Source organism: Thalia democratica, chromosome 6, assembly GCF_965202585.1.
Source record: "Thalia democratica chromosome 6, ktThaDemo2.hap1.1, whole genome shotgun sequence".
In the NCBI taxonomy this organism is placed as follows: domain Eukaryota; kingdom Metazoa; phylum Chordata; class Thaliacea; order Salpida; family Salpidae; genus Thalia; species Thalia democratica.
In genome coordinates, this window is record NC_139170.1 from 11,778,279 (window position 1) to 11,801,222 (window position 22,944).

General features: G+C 25.0%; 1 protein-coding gene across 1 annotated transcript; it reads left to right on the forward strand.

The window, feature by feature from the left end:
• Window positions 1–557: 557 nt before the first annotated feature.
• LOC145838730 (uncharacterized) lies at window positions 558–22,591 on the forward strand. Its single transcript, XM_082946353.1, has 41 exons — window positions 558–741; window positions 1,623–1,745; window positions 1,938–2,054; window positions 2,526–2,639; window positions 3,287–3,428; window positions 3,500–3,569; window positions 3,911–4,001; window positions 4,645–4,762; window positions 4,956–5,031; window positions 5,390–5,483; window positions 5,615–5,665; window positions 6,200–6,292; window positions 6,349–6,457; window positions 6,596–6,668; window positions 6,809–6,893; window positions 7,094–7,244; window positions 7,610–7,758; window positions 7,902–8,008; window positions 8,115–8,247; window positions 9,109–9,170; window positions 9,303–9,483; window positions 9,827–10,019; window positions 10,281–10,449; window positions 10,849–10,987; window positions 11,104–11,306; window positions 11,657–11,882; window positions 12,569–12,804; window positions 13,106–13,274; window positions 13,523–13,652; window positions 14,980–15,193; window positions 15,421–15,567; window positions 15,833–15,959; window positions 16,354–16,593; window positions 17,252–17,422; window positions 17,607–17,701; window positions 18,064–18,215; window positions 18,786–18,981; window positions 19,743–19,890; window positions 20,890–21,029; window positions 21,158–21,329; window positions 22,007–22,591. Exons 1-41 carry the CDS (start codon window positions 558–560, stop codon window positions 22,276–22,278), a joined length of 5,862 nt encoding a protein of 1,953 aa, XP_082802479.1. The 3' UTR covers window positions 22,279–22,591.
• The last annotated feature ends 353 nt before the right edge of the window (window positions 22,592–22,944 follow it).

The window sequence follows — 22,944 nt, forward strand, 5'->3', positions numbered from 1 at the left end:
AGCTGATTTGTTTTATATTTTTTATGCTTAGTGCATAGTAAAATTTAATTACCATTTATAACTACAGAGTACAAGCAACAGTTGTGATTTGTTTTTAAACATTTTTTGGGTTTTTATTAAACAGAAAAATGACTTTTGTCTACTTTTGAATATACGTTTGTAAGTATTAATGAGTTCATAAAAAATTCTTTAAGTTTTCAACAAAAAATCTTTGGCATACAATATACTTTAAACTTTGTATATATAAAATGTTTAATTTGTTATAAAACAAACGTACTAGAAAATAAAAGGTCAACAGCTTATCACAAAGTTTGTAGAGAACTCATATATACATTTGTTATAGTTTTTTATTAAACTAATTTTTTTACAAACTACGTTACTTTACAGGAATGATATTTTATATATAAGTTTTTGACTTAAAGATTTGAAAAGGTATACTTAAATAAAGTACTAATTATACTTAATTCTGAGTTTTTATTGACAGTGTACTTTTATTATTAATAATAAGACAAACAAGTTCAATCAAATTACCAACTTGGCTTTGTGTAACGACAAGCATGACAGAAAAAAATATTTGGATTAGAGGTGTTCCAAAAGGAACAAGTTTAGTAAAAGTGAAAAGTGTGTTACTGAAATATGTGAAAGGAGTTAAAAGTGTTAAGTTTGTTAAAAGTGACAATCTAGCTGAAAACAAAAACGATCATCAGAAAACAATCGAAACAAAACTGAGTTCAAATTCAGGTTTGTTGCAATTTTGGTATTAGTATTTTGTTTAAAACATTTAAGTTAATAACTTTTCAAGTATGAAAAAACGTAAAGTAGCATTAGTTGTTGCTTTAAATTTTTTAAATTAAAATTTTATTAAATACATGAAACATTAAGTTTAAGTTTTTTTTTTTGTAAATAAAGGTTTTTATTAAAATTCTATATTTTGTACTAACGTTACAAAGTTTATTTAGTCCACTTATAGATTTGTTTTCCTTTTTTATAATAATATAAGTATACTCATTTAATGTTTTAATATGTCATTGTACATTTTCTACTTTATACTTTTTGAACTTTAAAAAATTAGTAATAATATTTAGTATATCGTAGTAACCAAACAAATTAATAAAGCTTTTAAAGTGGTTTTAATAATTAAATAAAAGTTTATCTTAATTTATTTTTGTCTTTTAAACACGTATTCAAGTTTCAGCATTAAAAGTTATGCTGATCATATAATCTTGTTCCTTATTTTAGAACTGTTAAAACGTTTATGTACTATATATTTTTAAACAATTCTGTTAGTCTTATCGATTTCTGATATGTATACAAACACCCGATTGATAAAAATATACAAAATATTGATAGGTATATTTAAAGAAAATTTATAACTAACAAATTGTATATTTTAGTTAAAATAGTATGAACACTTGAAATACAAAATTTTTACTAAAATTTTGCTTTTTGACTAAATAGAAACCTAAAATTCTTGCCTTTCGTTTAAAGTTCTTCAATTTTTAAAGCTCGTAGATTGTATGAACTCTCGTTTGTAAGTTAAGCTGTTTATTTAGATTTTTAAACGCAAAGTGCGTATAACAAATTTTAAAATACATTTTAAATAAAGTAAGAATAAATTTTAGACGCTGAGCTTCTACTGAATTTAAAAGGCATATCAGTCAGTATTGGCGATACAATTATTGATATGGTATTTTTCAAACCTAGAAGTATGCATCCAGAAGAAAATAATCAAAGTACTGAAAGTAGTTAGTGAATATAGTATGTAAACAATATAAACACTTTTGTATAAGTTTTTTTATTTAATACTAAAACAATTTCTCATTTTAAACGTTTAAAAAAGAAATAACCACTAAAGTATTTCAAACTATGATGCTTTGAATTATCAAACATATTAAGCTAGTAAACTTAATACTCATCTAAGTTAAAAATAAATATAGAAGAGAACGGTAAAGAAGAATTTGAAATCAAAAAACAAAATGACAAAAATCAAAGCAGCAAGTGTAAAGTTGAAGAGTTTAACGAAATTGGAAGTAAGAAAGCTGATAACCCTAAAAGTACGTTTTGGTAAAAATTGTGAATATAAAAAAAATTTTTAAGATTGAATAAGCTTATGCTTGTAATTAATTTTAATTCAAAATGCTATAAAATATTAAGAAAATTAAAGTTGTAACTTCTATTTGTTTTATAAAAAATATCGTTTTTTTATAAACATACACTCAGAAATTGCTATATAAAACAAGTAAATTATTCTAAATATTTTTAGTAGTAAAACAACTTTAAGTATAATTTTAACATGAAAGTCTTTTGTTTCTACCCCTCTTCACCAATAAAATTAACATTGACTGGACAGTTAGAATAGATATGTAAAAATTTTGCTTAGCTGGGTAAAGAACTAGTATTTTATTTTTTTCTTAAGTGAGATTTAGAAAAGGTATAAAACCATTTGGTTAAGCATTAATTAACAGATAAAGCAGTTTAAGTTTTTAGGCTACCTAAAGTTTTATTAATAACCTTTTTTACGTAAGTTTCAGAAGGAAACTGCGCTGAAATAATTGAAATTAAAACAACATCTGTTAACAAAGAAAGAACTGAAACTAAAACCAAAGAAACCGACGACAATCAAAAAGATAAACCTAAAAGTAAGTTTCAATAGTTATTACAAAAAGTTTGCAGAACAATTGAAAGTAAAATTGAGTGGCCGAAATTTAGTTCCAAGAAGTGATTTGGTTCATTTCTGCATAATTACACTCTGTACTAAATTCGAAGGAACAACTTGTTTGAGTTGCTTTTTTAACTTTGATTTTAAGAAATTTTAAAGTTTTCTTAAAAATTTAACTTCCATATTCACCTTTTTTTAATACATTAAAAGCTTTTTTGTTTCAGATATTATTAAGCCCTAACATTTTTTGTTGAAATGTAATAACAATTTATATGTATATCATTTCAATGTTATTAGCTTATTTCTCTAAATCATATTAACTTGAAAAGCTTACAAGTTATTTTATTTAAATAAAAACAATTAATAGTTTCGAAACAAATAAGGTAAAATCCAGCTAAAAATTTCCATTTTGTGTTCAGTAGAGCGTGTGATTATGTAGAGATTAGCAAAACCACCCGCTTTGCGTTTAATAAATTGATGTACCTATCTAAAAAACAAGCTACATTACTTCACTAGATTGTTTAGTTATTTATAGTTAAAACAACATTTTATGCATACACAAAATCAATGCTTTGGTTAAGCTTATAACTGATTTTTTTTTTAATTTGTACTTTAAATTTTAACTAGTCGAAACCACAACCAATAAAAGAGAAAGTGTTGAAGTCTCAAAACCAGTAAAAGTGTTTGATAAAAAACTAAGAAGTATTTTTTGCTCAAGGATTCCAAGAGAATATATGTATGAAGAAAAAGTTAAGGAAATATTTTCAGAGTGAGTTTTATGCTTTTATAAAGTGTATTAACATTTTGTTTTAATAAGTAAATGTATAATTTTTATAATAGGTTTGGTCCAATACAAAATGTGTGTGTTTTTAAAACATTAAAAAGTGCTTCTGTTACTTTTGTAAATGAGGTAAGTAATTTTTAAGCTGTTAGTTCTATTTAAAAAATTTGTACGTATTAAAAGCATAATTTTTTATTAAAGTTTTTACAAGTATACATAAAAAGCATACATACTTAATACATACTTGTAAAAACGATTGTTAGCAATGAAATTCAAAATTTAATAAGTAAATGTTTTTGCAAACATATTTTTATCTTTATTATGTGTCCAAACAATAATTCACTTAAGTTATTTGTTCCGTTTGTTGTTTAAAAATTTAAAAGTGAACTTTGCCAACTTTGAAAATCAAGAACATTTTTTAACGCATCAAATAAAGTCTAACTGATGTAAATAAAACAATATTTGTTTAGAGAGATGCTGAAAAGACTACAAAAACAAATATAGTCATTGAATTTGAAAGGTTTAAGCGAGTATTGCTTGTTTCTTACACAATAAACGCAGGTTTGTAAAAAAGATACAAATTCTGAGTAAACTATGTCTATTTTGTGTAAAAGTATATTTTTAATTTTTTTGTTTATTGATTACTGATTATTTATTATTTTGAATTAATTTATTACAACTTTTAAAAACTTTGCAAGCAACCTATTTCAATAAGTATATCTTTAATAAACCCACTTCCAGCAATAATTGTGCTTGGAATATACTTTATTAACGAGTTTTTAAGTAGCAAATAGTATAACACAAAATGACCCAAAAAGGTTAAAGTTTCAGTGTCATTAATTTTCAACTCAAAAAGTTATAAAATATCTTAAATGTGTATAAGTTAAGGAGCTGACTTGAGTATAAGCTAAACAAAATTTGTAAATTTATTATTAAATTTACTTTCAAAAGCTGAATAATTTCTGTTGTGTTTAATATAAGAAATTTTGAACGATTCTATATGATTTAATTTACCTTAAGAATAGCTAAATTGTAAACTTAAATGTCTTGTTACAAACGTTCTTCAAAACATACTTTGATTGATAAATAGAAATAGTATTTGCGACATTACGCGTCGCAACTGGTCTTATGTGAACTTGGTACAATCAAGTTTTTAAAAGTATTTGTCATGTGGAACAATCCTAACTATGTTACTAATTAACAGATTTTGAAGAATATTTGGACTTTGAATCGTCGATACGCAATCAACAAAAGAGTTTGTTTTGTACCGGAATTCCTAATGAAAACTTTAATAAAGTTTTCATTGAAAGTATTTTTGAAAAGTTTGTTTTTACTAATTGTTTGCTAAATTTTGAAGTATTTATGAAGTTTGATTTTTTATCAGTTTTTTTAATTAAAAACTTTATAAAAAATAAGAACATATTACTTATTATTTAACTATTTAAACAGGTTTATCTTTTACAAAACCTAGATTATAGTAAAACACAAAGGTTATATTATACAAAAACTTTTCAGAGAAGGAAAAGTCGATAGAGTAGTTTTGAAAACTTTGGGTGAAAAACCTTTTGCTTTAGTAGATTTCGTTTCAAATGTAAGTCTACATAAGTTTATAAACACTTTTAAGTTAAGTCTGATAGATTTTTAAATCTAACACAAATTTAAATCTATTCGCAACAACGCTAGCCTAAAATTTTTATACGAAACCTTAAATAAAAAAGTAAATTTACATACTTTCTTGCAGCAAATAATCACACTTTAATAAAAAAGAAATCAGCCTTATTTGATAGAAATATTATATACATACTAATGTATAAAATATTGTGAAAACCTCATTTTAACTTTTAGTTTACGAACACAGTTTTGCACAAATTTAATTTAAAATCTTCTTATTTCTTAAACATTCAGAGTATAAAAAAGTAATTAATTGACTCCTAAATTTGGTTTTTCAGCAAGATGCAGTAAATTTAATGAAAAAATCAATTATTTCCAATTCGGATTCATATAGTTTCAACAACTTGATTGTTAATTGGTGCGATACTGAAGGTGCTTGTTTGTTTCATTTAAATTTTATCAATCTCTTGTAGTTATCTTTTTTAAGTAAATTAGTCTAAATCATTTGTAGAAACTTTGATAGGCTAATTTAGAAATAACTTAGTTATTCACTTTGATTGTAGCTCGTGATATCAGAGAACAAAAAGTTGAAGAAAAACTTGGAGTTAAAATATGTAAGGCGTTTGTTGTAATTTTTTATAGGAAATAAGCTGTGTACAACAGTTTGTTTTTACTTTTTTTTACTTATAGTACAGTTTTAGAAGATTAATTTTTATAGATTTATTATTATAAGAAAATTTAACTACGTTTTTATGATGTTCACTTAAATTTTATAATTTATAACTCAAACTAATAGTGTAACTAACAAACTGTAGTCAGTAAATAATATTGTAAAAGTATTTTACATAGCAAGTAAGAATTATTAAGGTTGTTCATTCTAGTTAGAAGCTTAAAGTAAATAAATTTTAATTTTTCTAAACTTAGTTTACTGTTTGTTTTAAATCAAAAACTTGTTATTTGTTTCGTGTTTAAAATAAAACTTTGAATTTTAAAGCTTTAGTAACAAGAGGTTTTCTATGTTCACTAAGAATGTACAGTTAAAACATACACAATAATACCTTTAAAACTACATTATATCTAGTAAAAAGCAGAATATATAAGCATTAAATCAATTACTAAGACTGGTACAACCTTTTTTTCTAATGCAGCATTAGCTAGACCTCAACAGCAAGCAAAAGTTCATTATGGACATAGAAGATCACGATCAAAGTCTAGAAACAGAGATTCTAAACTTACAATAGGTAAGAATTTTTTAAACATATACTTACACTATCACACAAGTTATAACTTATTTTAGCTGCTTCGGGCCTAAATATCACAAATGAATCAATAAAAAAAATTGTTCACGTAAAAGACATACCTCCTCAAAGTTACAATAGACACTACTTAAAGGGTTTAATTGGAAGGTATTTTACTATTTTTCATATGGTTTCATTTATTTAGAGCTTTTACGTAATTGTTTTATAATTTTAAAACTTTAATAGTTTCTTCTGGTTTTCCACTTTAAAAAAGAAAAAAATAAGTTATAAACGTTTTTTTCACAGCTTTGGATGGATACACAAGTTTTTCATGTCTGAAACTTCAACCAAATATCTCAATGTTACTTTTGTGAACCACGTAAGTATAACTTTTAGATGCTAACTTAATTAATTTGAGAATAGCAAATTATTGTTTTTTATAAAAAGTTATAAAAGTAAATTATTTTTTTATGCAATAATATATATTTAGTTTCAGTAACAATTTTTATACCTATGTAGAATGATGCGAGAAATCTAATAGAAAAAGGGCTTGTTTGTCATAGAACAGGGCGACAACTAACGGTTGAATGGTCAAATAGTGAAAGTTTGTTACAATTTATAACATCAAAGTTGCTTTGATAATAAAATCTGTGTTTGACTAAATTTTTACATAATGAGTAGAATTTTTGATCTATTTTAAAGGTTAAAATATCATATAATATTTAAAAAAACATTAATGACTTATAAAAGTAGAGTTTTGTATAATGAAGTATAATTGTTACTTGCCAAATAAACTATTTTCAGATTATCGACAAAGTGTAAATCCAATCAAGACAAAAATAGCGACTGCAGAAACAATAAAGAAACAAAAACAACTTAACTCAAGTGAAGTTTTAAATTTACAAGACTTTATGGATGCTTTAGATTCGTCATCAATAAAGTTTAATAAAAATGGGTCGGTATTAGTTTGTTTAACTAAAGTATCACTTTTATCTAAAACATTCGGTAAAAACTTTTTTTTATGCTGATCAATATGTTGTATATTTTATAAATTACGCAGTGAAAAAAATGTTCGCCACTTTTGTTTTTTAAGCTTTTTAGTTATTTTATATGTTTCTTTTTTTTCAGTAGTTAAAAACTTTGATGTTTTATTTTTAAAATTTAAGAGTTAAAATAACGAGTGGTTTAAAGACCAAATGATTTTTTCCAATTCAAGATCAAATGAATAAAGAAGTGAACATTAATACTTTCTCTCATTTTTAATTTACTGACTTGTAAAAACTATCTTAAAATAGAATTTAACAGATGCTTAATTTTCAGAGCCATTTTAGTTACTAACGTTTCTGCAAAGACAAGTTGTGAAAAACTAAAGTTGTATTTTGAAAATAAACGGAGAACAAGCGGTGGTAAAATAAACTTGATGCGATCAATAACCGATGGAGTTCTCATTATTTTTGATAGTTTACAAGGTTGTTGTATACATAATCAATCAAAAGTAGTTAGAAATACAACTTGTTTTTAGTTTTTAATTTCAATGATTTTACTTTGTTAGTCATGAAACTTTAAATTAATATGGTTGAAAGAAAACCTTAAAATCATTTTGTTACTTTAGACAAGGAAAAAGTAACAATGAATAGCAACTACGAATTAGATGAAAACAAAATTACTGTTTTTTCAAAAACTTTACCTGAGATGCAGAAAAATAAGTTCATTATTAAAGTAAGTAGACATAAGTTAGAAAAAGAAGTTTAGAAATAGTTCAAAGAATATAGTTCAAATTGTTTTTATTGGTATAAAAACAACTACAATTAAAAATAAAACACAGGGGTTAAAGGAAAACATGAACAAGCTTTTGATCGAAATGTTTTTGGAAAACAAAGATGTAGTGAATCAAGCATCACCAGTGTCAATTGAAAATATTACACCAACCTCTTACTTGATAACTTATGAAACTAACAGTAAGTTTTTAAAGTCTATTTTAGTTCGTTTAAATACTATTATTTTAAAGAAAGAGTAATGTGTTTAAATATCTTTCTAGCCTAACAATTAAGCACAGAACATTAAAAAAAGTAAGCGAACTTTGGTTTATTCTAAAAGACTTTTAAATTTTTAAAACTCCGTTTTTTTGGATTCTTTTTTAAACATAACCTTGCTAATCATAACTTACGAAGGAGAGATTTACACATAAAGTTAATATCAACTATAAAAAAATAATTTGATTTTCAAAAAAATTAACTGAAACAAAATACTATTAACCTTTAAACTTCAACTCTTTCTGAACATGTTGTTAATATTTTTGTTATTATTATATTGTTTATTGTGCATTTTTGGACTCAGACATCAAATTCTGAGTTTCTTAAACAGGACACATAAGAGGAAAATAAAAATAAAATAAATTTATATTCAACAATTTAAGCTAAAACCTTTAAATAAAAAAAAAATTAAACAAAGTTTTATTTATAAAAATTAATTAACAAGTTTAAACTTACTTGTTTAGTATAAAAGGCGATAACTTAGTACATACAAAATAGAAATAATAAATGCTCGTCCATAAGAAAGTACAAGAAATAGATGGTTTTCAAGAAGCATTGTTTATTAGACATAACACATTTAAAAAAAACTGATAAAAGTAAACATAAAAAAGTAAAGTTACAGATGTTAAATTAGCGAAAATGCATTGAAAAATCTAAGAAAAATAGATATGATAGTTCTAAAAAAATATTTAATAAAATTTAGTTTCTTTAAGTTAGTTAAAACTAAATTTAATTAGGTGAGAAACTAAATTTTAAACTTTAAATTAAAAAACTATTTTTTTCTAGCCGAAGTTAACCACATTAAAGACTCAGTTGATGGAAGTTTTTTGGAATCCCGTATGATTGAAGTTTGTTACTTATAACTTTGTTTTACAAATTTTAAGTTAATCAAACTAACTTATACAACTAGACATAGTTTACTAAAAATGGTATTCAATTTTTAAACAAAATATTATATATAAAAACAAAATAAAACACAGGTTAAAAATGTTTTTGAAACTGACTGTATCAATGTTTCCGGAATTTCAACAGACTTAAGTTTGGATTTTGTCAAAATATTTTTCTCAAATGAAAACAAAACTGGTGGAAAGAATGTAACTCATGTTGTAAGAAATAAACATCAAACGGATCTCGTATATGTCTTTTTTGCTGATTGTAAAGGTTACTGTATTTTATATAATATCAAGTTTGTATATATTTATATTACAATTTGTCTTGAATACAGTACTTGTACTATTTAAGTCTGAAGAAAAGAAAAATACTAATAAATATGTATAAAACACAACAGTATTACTAAAAGTAATATTAAGAGTTTTTTTCCAAAAAGTTCTATATTTTTCAAATAAGTTTAGTTTTTTTACTAATGGTTTAATAGAAACTTTTTAAAACAGTTCAACGCCAAAATAAATGTTAGTGTATGTTATATATATATTAATCAATTAATTATTAAGCATTATAAGTATTAATTTGTTATATAAGGTTTTGTAATAACATTATTATTCAGTTGCGTCAGATGTCATAAAAAGATCAAAACGAACTAACATAAAAATCAACAACAAAGTTTTAGTAATTAGTCCTTGTTACAACTACAATGAGGAAAATATGCAATCAGCAGTTAATGGGAAACCTTTTTCAAATTTACAAAAGGACGAACCAAATTTATCTCGTTTACTGGAAGTAAATGAAACATATTTATAGTTGGTGAAGTTATCTTTTATTTAACTAAAACGCGTTTCCAAAAATTAAACAAAAGTATTTTGCTTGTTTTTATACTTAACTTCTTGTTTATAATTTTTATAATAGTATTATTTTGTGCTTCAGGCTAACACTTAAAATTCTAGTACTACATGCATTTCTTAATATTAATTTACTTAAGTATTTTTATTTAAAAATGTTTTAGAGTTTAAAAAACATCAGAAATGTTCGTAACTAAGTAAAATTGTTGTATGTTTTTACAGCTTTTTGGAAAATGTGTCTTGGTTTGATGATTTTAAAGCAAAATATACAAAAATAGTGACTGTAACGCTTAATAAACAACAAAACAAAATATGCTTTTACAAAAAATCTGAACTATCAGATATTTCTAAAGTAGATGTTTGCTTTAACGAGCTAAGTCAATTTCTAGAGGTAAATGTATTGTAATAAATAGTTTAAACTAATACATTGTTTAACAGTAAGTTTTGATGTTTCAATTTTAAAGAACTTAACATTTTCAAAACAATCGAAACAAAGTGTTTTGAAGCTTAACGTTTAGGTTTTAAGCTATATCTTAAAACCTAAAAAATCTTGTTTTTCTTTTAATTATTAAAGTTTTATAACTTATTTTTCTTCAAAGCTTTCAGAACAAAAGATATAGTTTAATCGAAAAGTAAACAACCCTTTTTATGAATTATGATCTGTTCTAATGTTTTAAAACTACTATTAACCTTTTTTAAGAAATAATGACATCTAAGCTGGTATGGTGTTTTATTCAATTAAAAACTGTTGCAAGTTAACATTAAAATATATCAAACATTTTTTGATTAGACTGTAAAAACATACCCTATTAGAAGTCAATTATCTGAAATAAAGAAATCGTTTCTCTGTTTTTGTATGAATGACAAGAAGTTAAAAGAAGGTCTTTTCAAAACAATCAAAATCAAGCTAAAAGAAATTAAAGCAGTAGGTTAGAAAAATATAAAAACAAAGTCTCCTTAAGTTATTGTTGTTCAAAAATATCTTATAGAATTTATATATATTTGTACTTTATATTAGTTTAAGTTTAAAAATATCGCCTTTTAGCTTGTATTGAAAGAACAACAATCAACAATTTTAACATTCTTCACACAAACTTTACAAATGCCAGTGATGTAGTAGCTATTATAGGAAAAAGTATTCAGATGAAAACAATAGCTATAAACTTTGAAAAATTAAAAAATAACCGAGAATGGAGCTCACTGTGTGAATCTATCAACAAAGAAGGAGTTTATATAAAAAGCTACCAAGTTAGCTTTTTACAATATTTAATAAACAGCTTTTATATTTAAACAGTAGTTGTACTTAAAATTGATCGCATTTGATTAAAAACGTTTTTTTATCTAACTATAATGCAGTATAATAACAAAATTGTGTTAAGACATGGAAAAGACGTTAAAAGGTATCCGTGGTGTGCGACTCGATAACCGAAAGGTAGTTTGTGCACCAGGTATTAAGACAAAATATTTTTAGCGCTTTTTTGTCGTTCAATAAGCTATAATAAGATATAACTAAAAAGTAAATTAAAAAAATAAACACAATTGTCTTTGATTAGCTGTAATAAATATACTTTACAAACTCTGCAAGTTTTTGTTTGTAGAGTCCGAAACCAGGTACAATGGACATTTTATTCCTTCAAAATTCAAATAACTTTGTTAACAAAATACTTAAGCGCTTAGAAGAATCAAAGACTGAAAAAAAAGTTATAGAGAGCGAGTTTGAAAAATGTTTGTATGCTGTTAAATATCTAACTTTTAATTTTTACAAACTTCGAATGGTAAAAGAAAAAATTGAAATCGAAACGACCAACAACAAAATGAAAGAAGGTGTGAACACTTAAACAAATTATTTGAAAACAGTTATTATTACTATTATTGAAAATTAGCATTTGACTAAACAAAAGTGTTGTAGAACTTAACTTTTCTGACCTAAAATAAAATTCTACATTTTTTAAATTTTTAGTGCTATGTATAAGTATTGCAATTTTCTGTTTTTTGTTTATGAAGAAGTAATTTAATCTTGAAATAGTCGCTACAACAAAAATACATACTTTTTATTTTAGTCTACGTGTTTATTTACTTTTTTAAAAGGCTTTACTTGCTTTAAGACCTTAAATTTTTTAAACAAGTGAAATTTAAATTTCGTTTATTTTTAAACCTTAGACTAGTTAGATATTTTAGATATTTATTGTATTGTATGCGTTTATTTATATTTAGAATTTTTAACAGTAGTTGTCAAAATTAATACGTTTAAAAAAATTCTTTTTAACGCAATATTAATTCGTTTCGAACCAAAATGTATTAGCTAATAGTTTTAATTATATTAATTCTTTTGTTCTCAATGAGTAGTTAATCTATTTTAGTTTTTATCAAAATAGAAATTTAACAAGTTTTTATATTTGCAAGGTTTACCTGATAAAATAGCAATTAGTTTTAAATTTATAGTTTATGAAAGTTTTTTATAGATTTAAATATCACTAAAAACACTAAAGTACATACACTTATTTTTGTAGCTACAATGGACTTAAACAAAAGACTAAGCAAGTTGATAGTTTCAAGAAAAACTATAAATAACAAATCAATGAAAAACTTTTTAAATTCTAAAGAAGGACATGAATTTTTGGAAAAAGTTCAAGAAAACCGTAAAGTTATTGTTTTACTGTCCTTCAACGAAACTAAAAGTTCGTTAGAAAATCTAAAGAAATTCAATGAGAATAAAGTAAAATGCTTAGTAGAATCCAAGCCAAAGGTTCGTTGATAGAAAATTTTAATAGTTTTAAGCATTTTTTTTCTTTTAAATAGACTTTTATGCTAAAAGTAGTTGATGATATAGAATTTTTTAAAAGTTTTATTTGCTTTTAAAACCAAACAATATATATTTAAATTTTAAAAGTACATAAACTAAAAATGCAATCTGTTTATAAATAAAAAAACAAGTTATTAGTTCTAAGCTGATAAGAAAACAAAAAAAATTGAACTAGTTGCTAAAATTCTAAGTTATCGGTTTTTCGTTTTATTTGAATAAAAACTTTTTAACACTTTTGTTTTAGATAGTAGAAGAAACAAAATACGAAGGAGTTTTGAAAACCAACAGCAAGGTCACGGTTAAGGTTGTCAAGGGTGACATCGCGTCTTTCAAAGGTGACGTCATAGTAAACCCAACAAACGACCAGCTTGACTTGTTCAACAAAGGTGTATCTGGTCATATAATCCGTAGAGGTTGGTAAGATCTTGCCGATTTTTATTTAGTAATACTAAACTGTAGCTTAAGACTTTTTAAGCAAGTTTTACAGTAAATTACCAGACCATGTACTTGTAAATTCTTTTAAGAATCTTCATTCAGAACATTTTTTATTTGATTTTAATCAATCAGTTAATAAGTACTAGCAGTGAACATAATTTTTTTTTAAAGCTTTGCTTTTCTTTACATGTTAATATATGTATATTTGTTTAACAATTTTAATCAGGTGGACAAGACCTTCAAGAGGAGTTACTTGCAGTTCAGGAATCAATAGGAGTTTTGTACAATGGGGATGCAGTTGTCACAGGCGCAGGAAAACTTCCATGCAAAAAAGTTATACATGCTTCTGGACCTAAGTTAGTTTTTAAATATGTTATCTGGTGTTTTGTAGCCTTTCAATTTTCTCAATAACTTTCTAGGTATAGTCCGTTTAAAGTTTTATTTTTGTGCGTGGTTTTGTCGTGTAACTTTTAATGCATTGAGCTGTATACGCTAGCCTAAAAATAAATTCAAAAATTTTGAATAAAATTTTCATCATTTACAGGATACCAGTGGCGTAGCATGGTATTTTGGTCAGGGGGTGCGCAATTTTTTTCTCAAAAACTTCTCTAAGTTAAAACTTTTGTAATTAGCTATAAAAATATCTTTTTATAAGTAATATAATTCAAATAAATTCATTTAGTAAAATAAGTTCAAAGTAACTGTTTTTAAAGTACTTATATATTACAAAATTAAACAACTAAAAAAAAAGTATGAATTTCATTAGAATTACTTATACTTGCACAAATGTAAACTTACTAAATAAAAATTGTTTTACTACTTACAGTAAACTTTATATCTTTAAAAATGAATATATTCATTAAAATGAAATTATCTGTTTTATATACGAAAAGAATATCAATCTCTTTAATATACAATACAACAGTGATAACAACACCTCATTGCACATAATTTAAATAAAGTTACACAGAAGTTAAATAGACTAACTTTATAACTGTTATTACAATTTATTACAACTTTGTAAGATATTTAAAAGTATACTTTTTAAATTTAATTCATCTAATTGTGTTTGTTTAAAATAAAAATCACAAACAAGGTTTATTTCTCATAGGCCGACACGCTTTTTCTTGTAAGTTTAAAAAAAACTAGCAGTAGTCTTAACATTTATTGTAGCATAAAAAACCTTGTAAAGTTGTTTAATTTTTCTTTAAGCGTGACGTATTATTTTTGTAAACTTTTTGTAGAAAAATCTGTCATAAGGTTATACTACTGCGGTGCACTAATTAGTTGCGTTCTTTTTGAGTCTAAATTCTTATGAAGTTAAAGAAGTTATAAATTTTTTCTTTATGGAATGATTCATCAACATCGGTACATTGGGTAATTTCCCTAACTTTTCACTAATTGGTATTCAAAATTTCGTCTAACTTTTCGAATACTAGATAAACATAGTTGAAAAAAGGCAAATTAAGCAGAGAAAATAAACAGTAAAAGGTAAAGATAATACGTTCTATTTTTTTAATTCTTTTTTTTTTGGTTGGCACGCATGCGCCAGTGTCCCTCCCCACACTACGCCCCTGCATGATACTCTTTTGTTAAAAAGTTAAACTCTCCGGCATTTTTTGTTGAGGAAATAGATAAATTTTTAACAGCTGTCGTAGCTATAATTACCTTTTTACTCAAAAGTTGGCACCAATCAAACGAGGTGGAGTCATCAAACTACTTGAAGAGTTGCGTTGACACGGCACTGCAGAGAGCTGAGGAATTAGATGTAAAATCAATCGCGTTTCCCGTGATAAGTTGCGGAAGCTTCGGAGGCGATCCGAAAATTTGCAGCAAGCTCATTTGTGAAACAATTTCGTATTTTTTCGAGATCAGACCTGAAAGCCCTATTAAACAGGTTCAGTTTGATGACAATTTAAAGTATTCAAAACCTAGATTTAAGTTATATTGACAAAGACATATCATAGTTGTGAAAAAAAAAGTTTTTGAGCTTAAAAGACAACAAAGGTTATCAGCTAGATATCTTAATAAAGAAAAAAAAAGAAGTTGTTCATTTGAAGTAAAAAATATTTTTCTTGTAAATTCAAATTAATATCATATAGAATAAATAGTACTCATAAAAAGGTTCAACTTCAAGAAAACAGCAGCGAAGCAATATTGTCACTATGGACTCGCAATGCTAAATTTTACTGCAATGAAAAACATCAAAAACCGCAAAACACCAAAGTTAATGTTGAAGCACCAAATGAAACATCATTTTCTAAACAAAATGTAAAAGCTTCTAATTGTTGTGTTTGTGAACGTGTTATATTTCAAAAAATAACAATTTCAATGAACTTTCATAAGTTTTTGAATTAAACTATTGAGTAAACTAGTAAATATGCTGATTAATATAAATTTGTTACAGTTTTTTTAAACTTACTTATGCATCGATTAGGGTCAAAAAACTTCATAAGTTTTGTTGTGAATTAAATGACTAGTTTAAAAAATAACAAATATAACTTCAAAAAGAATATGATTTAAACAAAAATAACAGATTCCTCAAAATTTTCTACAACAAAAGAACACTTATATGCTTGGATCAACATCAATAAAGATTGTAACAGGAGATATTGCAGCACAAAAATGTATTGCAATTTGTGCAAGCAACAAAAACTTTTCTGGTATGAACTTTTATTTTGTTTTTGCAACTATCAATAAATAAAACTTTTTTTTAAAGTTATGATATCACAAAATTCTGAAATCTTTTGAATCTGAACATGTATAATTTTTAATAATAGTATATTAACTTTTAATTAACGTCCTGTACAAGACGTTAAAAGGCATCCGTGGTGTGCGATTCAATTACCGAAAAGTTTTTTTGTTCATCAGGTCCTAAGACCAAATATTTTGAGCGTATTTTTTGTCTTTCAATAAACTATATACATTTTTTTAAGTTTGGAGTGTTGATGTAAAAAACTCCCTTTATAGTATAATAAATAACTTAACATTTTTTAATTTAAAATGAACTATTTAAAGTTGAGTGCTTTTTTTAAGAAAAACTTTAACAACTTACAGGTCCTCTTTTAAACCATATAATAAGTAAAGGAGGCCAGCAAATCTTAGACGAATTAAATTCGTTGGTACAGGCAAATAGATCGAGTAATGTTATAGTTACTAAAGGATACTCTTTAAGTTGTAAAAATGTGGTACATGTAAGGCTAAGTGACGATTTAAACGCGGATAAAGCGATTATAATCGAGGCATTACAACAGCTTGTAAGGCTAAATGCAAAAACTGTTGCTCTTCCAGCTTTTGGTGAGTGAACTTTGTTATAAGTTTTTTAGAACTATTTCAAAGTAAAAAAAACAGTAAAAATTTTGCGTAGAGATTAAGTTTGTTGTTAAAAACGAAGTGTAATACTTTAATTGTTTCCAATGAGTTTTAACTGTTGTATCATTGAGTGAGGTTTTATAAATGAACTACAACACTTATTAAAACTCCTGTTTTACCATCAAGGAAAAAATATAATTTAAATAAGTAAAATTTATTTAAGCTTAAGCTACAGCTTAAGCTTAATTTTAAGCTTAAATTTATGTATGAATTGAACGAAGATAATCACTTTACTTAAACCATTAAAGACTTGAATTAAGAAATACGTTTTTGCAAACCATGCCTAGAATTTTAATAAATTTGAAGTGGAAATATATACTGTTTAACTATTATGAAATTTAGTTTAACTTTTAAAAACTTAAGCTCTTATTTCTGTTAGTAGTTGAGTATTCAAGTTTTTAAGTTTTTTTTTCAGATGATCAAAATTTTTAAGCACAATTATTAGCAAAACTTTATACGACTGTTCATTTTGTTATCAATACAAGTTTGTTAAATACTTTGAACATTTAAATAAATAAAGCCAGTTTAATCTTTAGTTTGAACTATTTTATTAATTTACATTTATATTGCTTGCTATTTTCAGGTGGATCTCGATGGACAGCTGAAATGAGTGCAAGCATCACAATAGAAAGTTTAAACACCGTACTTGGACAAACTAACTCAATAAAAGAAGTTTTGTTAACTTTTGTTGAAGAAAAATTCATTGATCCCTTCAAAAAAGAGCTTACTAAATACACGACTAAAGTTTCTGACAGTAAGTAAAGTTTTGCTTCACTTATAACTTTGTTTTATATATTATATTAAAAATAAAATTTGAGTTTAAGTAATTTTATTTTTTTTTGTATTTATACGTCTGTGGAAAACATAAAGTATGCTGAAATTCTCTGAAGATTAAATTTAGCTATGTTTAATAATTTAAAAAATGAATTTTACAACAGTGTCAGCTTCTACAAGTTCAACAAAAACAACGAATAATTGCCATCCAAAAATGGAAATTTTGTTTTGTTCAGAGAACAAAAAGTGTATAAACGATGTGAGTGGAGCTAAAAAAAAACTTTTTAAATCAAAACTATTGTTAGAACTTTTATTTTCAGAAACAACTCATTATAAAATATTGAAATATAGTTTTCAAAAACAAATAAATATTAATTGAGTTTAAATAATTTATGCAAGTTTTTCATACTTAAGTTATAAACAATAACCTTAAAATAAAAGCAAATATTTGTTGCACATTACAATTGCTGCCTAAAAACAATTTTCAAGTAAAGTTTTAAAATTTTTCTTACTTAACCATTTTTAAAGTCTTAAATCTCATTACTATTCAATATTCAAATTTTAATTAGATTAAGAAAACTTAAAAACTACTTTAATTTTTATCTTAAGTTTTTTATACAGGCTCTTAGCGATATATCTACTTATGAGTCAAAAAATTGCAAAACGCTGAGATTTGAAGACCATCTGCTTGGAAAGTATCACGAAAACAAAAAGGATTTTATCGAAGAACTCGAAGAAAAAAACGGTGTAAAAATTAAAATTGAATCAAACAGGTACTTATGTATTTCGTTTACAAGAAAAATAAACAAAATAAAAACTATGATTCTTTAACATAATATTTCTTAGTAATTTGTCAACTTTTCGATGCATCAATTTTCTAAAACAAATTATTTTATGTTTAGTTGAAGAAGCACTCTTTTTGAATAACTTAAAAATTGTTAAAAGTATACAAAACTAAACATATAGAAACTGTAGGGAGAACTAAGTAACACAATAAATTGAAAAATTGTATATATTAATCAAAAATTAAAACTGAAGATTATTCAACATAAAAAAAACATCACTTTTCTATAACTAGATTAGTACTATTTTGTTTTTTTTTATTAAGATTATGTTCATAAACTATCCGTGTTCTCTTTTTAAAGAACTTAATTCAATAATAAAGTGTTTATACCCTGAATACTAACAAAGGCATCTGAAGAAAAAATGCAGCAATTTTGATTTAGATAAATTTATATAAAGTAAGGTAGAGTTTAGATTATTCTCCAGATACAATATAGATCACTAACATACAATATAGCATTAAGTAGAACAGAACATAAACTATATTAATTTTTTAACAGGTACGTGAGCTGGGCCCTTATATCTGGGTTCAAGGAAAACGTTCATGAGACAAAAAGTGCCATACAGTCTGACTTGCATCAGTTCGACAAAGAAATTACAAATGCTAAGTTTGTTCAGTGGTTTGAAATGGACAGGAATAATGTTTGGAAAGAAGTTGATATTCACCTGAATTATATTCTTGAAAACAACTACGAAGTAAGTTTTAAAGAATGAGCGATTTATTGAGTTGAATAGTTGCTTCTTTAAATAAAAATTAGAATGCTCTTTGATTATCAATTATAAATCTACTTCCAGCGAATAGTATTTAAATAAGATTGTAAAAAAAAGAAACTAAATCTTAAAAAGTATACTTTATAGTTAAAATGTTTTTTAGATTAATAAGTAAATTGATTATTTTATAAGAAGATCGTTAACCATTAACTTTTGTATTTCTACCTACAGTGTTTTTCAACTTAGAGACTCTCAAAAATGTTTAAATAAAATCCGACCCATTATTTGTAAAATGTCAAGGAATAATAATATATTTTACATAATTTCATTTTTTTAAACTGTTTTACAATCATAATAGTAGTATTTCAAAATATTTTGTATAAAAATTATAGTGCTCAACAAAGATTTGACTAGAGAGTATTATAAATGATTAAATTTTAATTATTTTCTAAACTTTGATAATAAAAGATCAAACTGAAACAATTTAATTGAAACATATTAACAACAACTTTTACTGGATAATTTATTAAAACTAACTGAGGTATTCCATACTAAGAAGCTCGACGAAATATTTATACAGATTGCAACCTATTCGTACTTAAAAATTATTAAAAACTCATTAAAAACTCATCAAGTACTTTTTAAGTACTCATGTTTTAACTAACATAAGGATGAGAAAGTAGTTATTTAATACTTTACAAAATTTTGTATAACAATGTATTTAACTATTTTTTGATTATTTTCAGGACAACATCAACGACACCAGTTTTAGTTTGTACGACACCAAAAACTCGAAACCATACTCTGTTAACTTTAAAGATATGAAAATTACAGAAGAAAACGAAAACAGTTGGTCGAAAATCAAAAGAAAACTAGCCGGAAACTCAAGTGAAGGTAAAAATGATCAGTTGATAAAAAACATTATCATATAGTTTCTTAAATAGATCTTATTAATCTGAAAAATATATAGTTTTAGTAAAAATAAATAAAAAAGTCAACAATAAATAACAACATCAATAGCTTAAGTATATTGTTTTTTTTTATAAATTTGAAGAAAACGAAACCGTCGAAAGACTAATAGCTGAGAAAACGTGCAAAGTATGTTTGTCGCAACCACTGCAGATCTTGTTCATACCATGCGGTCATATTTGCACTTGCTCGCAATGCGCAGACAGATTGCTTAATTGCCCCATCTGCCGGAAAAATATTTCACAAAAAATTAGAGCTTTTTCATCTTGATTTTGTTTTATGTTTAGAATGATTAGAACTTGTAATGATTGAAGTTTTTTTACCTAAAGTTTTTAACATTTCGAACAATTTGACATTTTTAAATTTCATATATTGACATTTAATGTTTTGTTTTGTAATTATGTAATTTTCTATTTATGGATTTCATATTTAAATAAAAAAAAATGTTTTAGATATGTACTATAGTGTTTATTTCTTTCTCAATAACTTTATAAGACCTGAAAATTTAAAAATTAATAAAATTTGTCCTCTTAACTATTTTCAGTTTTAAGTATTTCAATTGTCAGCTTTTTATAAATTCATAATGCTTTTTCATTGTTGTATGGCTTTCAAGTAACTTACACACAGTTTCAAATTTGAAGAATGTAAATAAAATAATTTAACTAAAGCATAAAAATCTTAAACGTTAGTTTTAAACTATTAAACATTATTGATAACTATACCTGAAACTACGAAGTCAACGAAATTCGCTCTAAATCCAAATGACTACCCAAAGCTTTAATTAATAAGTAAAACTAATATTACGTATACATTGCGTTTAAAAAGTTTAACTTCTATCAACTTATTAATAAGCAAATAAAAAATTCAAGCACAACCACGTAGATAATTACAACGTTATTATTTTATAGCAATGTAACTTTCTAGCTTACAGTTTTCCTGACAACTGGGACAATATGAACAATCAACAAGTCAAGAAAGTTTTAGTCCTTCCTAATTCAGCTGAACAAAACAAAATATTAGCTACCTATAAAAACGCTGGTCTACCTATCTCTAGGGTTGTAAATGTTAGTTTTTTTTATTTTATTGATATTTTTTCAGTTTAGTATAGTATTTTAGATTGTTCTGTAAAATATTTTTTGTAATTTCTAAATATTTTATTGCTTTTTTGAAAGTAATTATAGATCAAACTCAGCTTTTTCGACTACAAAATGTTGTGCTGTACAAGCAGTTTCAAGTACAAAAGCAGAAAGTTGAAAGCAAGCTACCAGGTCAATCAGCTACACGATTGTTGTTTCACGGAACTAAACAACAATCAGTTAACAACATCATCACCAATGGTTTTGATAGAAGTCACGCCGGAAATGGTATTATTTTTAATGTTAAATTTATTATAATCTAAATTGTTCTTAGTAATAGTCTTTGTGTTGGTGTAGTTTATATTTTTACAAATTAATTTATAAAATAGAGTTTTTTTCTATCAATATATTAAGACTTTTGTTTTTTTAATGATATTGTCTTAAACAACTTAGTTTGTAAATCAAGTTCAGCATAAATACTTACTTTCCAAATATAAGAATATCAACTTTTTTTAGGTGAAAATAAATGTTTTGGCAATTGAATAAAATTTTTAATAAAAGTCATTATTTGAAGCAAAAACTTTCAAATCTACTAATTTAAAATGAACGCACTAAAACTTAAATATTAAAAATGATATTTCGTTAGCACTTACGTCTAGTGTAGGGACTCATAGTTTTTTATAACTACTCAAGTTCAAAATGTTCATAAAAGAGTATAAAGTTTACTAAATGTAGACTGATGGTATACTAAAGGTTTTGAAAAAAAGGTTATATTTAATTTAATGAAATATCTTAGATCAAGATACTTAGTTATGCGCTAATTTTTAAAGCAATCAACAAGCTAAGTAAATCAAACAATCTTAATTCCTAAAAACTCATAAATCAGAAGCTTTGCAACAAGTCTACTATTTCCACCGGTAGTTAAATAAAGTAATTTAAAGGATAAATACTTGTTTACATTGCAGGAAGCTACGGAAGAGGAGTCTACTTTGCAAAATCATCTCAATACTCACATGGTTATTCCCAACCTGGAACTAATGGAGTTCGAAGCATGTTCCTTACCGAGGTTATATGTGGGGAATGTTGCAGCGGGAATAACGGCATCACTGCGATTCCGATCAAACAAGGATCTAATGAAGCGTATGACTGTGTTGTTGATAATATTACTAATCCAAGTTTCTTTGTCGTTTTTAATGACTCATCTGCTTACGCTCACTATCTATTGGAGTTTATGTAATTTTCTATGCTTTTTTGTTGTCACCTTTCTGTACTGGTAATATTATTTTCAGTTGCCTAAAAAAAACTATGTTTGTGCAAAATTATCATGACATGTAATACTTTATTTTATAAATTTTTATTAGTTAAATAACAAAATAACTAAGTTTTTTAATTTTTAGCGTATTATGACATCTACTAAAATTAATTTCTGGTAAAACTATTTTTCTTAATTTATGTATAAAATATTATAAGTGAAAATAATTATAACTATTTTCTAAACTTTATAAGTTTTGTTAGTGTTTAATTTTTGTTGCATACTATCGCCTCTTGCAAATATACGCAAATTGTATTCACAGCAAACTTGCGTAACTAAACGAGAGGTAGCAAATATACCTACTATATTGACTTTTTTTTGATATTAATTAACAAATACTACATTGTACAATTGTAAACTGCTTTTGACTTTTTTTTTCTGTTTTTCTTGTTGTTTACCTTGTGAGGTCACATCTTGCTTTTGTTTAAATTACTTAAATCAGTTGAGTATGATTTTCGAGAAAGGTTAATTAAAAAATTGTTTAAATTTATAAATATTTTGCTAATCTTATATGCTTACTATAAAATAATAATGCAATGTAACATATTATTTACGTACTTAAACTAAGATGAGAGCTTTTAATTTTAATTA

Excerpts from the sequence above, each read along its gene's own strand:
- LOC145838730 (XM_082946353.1), top strand. The coding sequence starts at position 558 with ATGACAGAAAAAAATATTTGGATTAGAGGTGTTCCAAAAGGAACAAGT. Across the intron at positions 12,805-13,105 it reads TAGTAGAATCCAAGCCAAAG|ATAGTAGAAGAAACAAAATA; the intron begins GTTCGTTGATAG and ends CTTTTGTTTTAG. Across the intron at positions 17,423-17,606 it reads CACGACTAAAGTTTCTGACA|TGTCAGCTTCTACAAGTTCA; the intron begins GTAAGTAAAGTT and ends ATTTTACAACAG.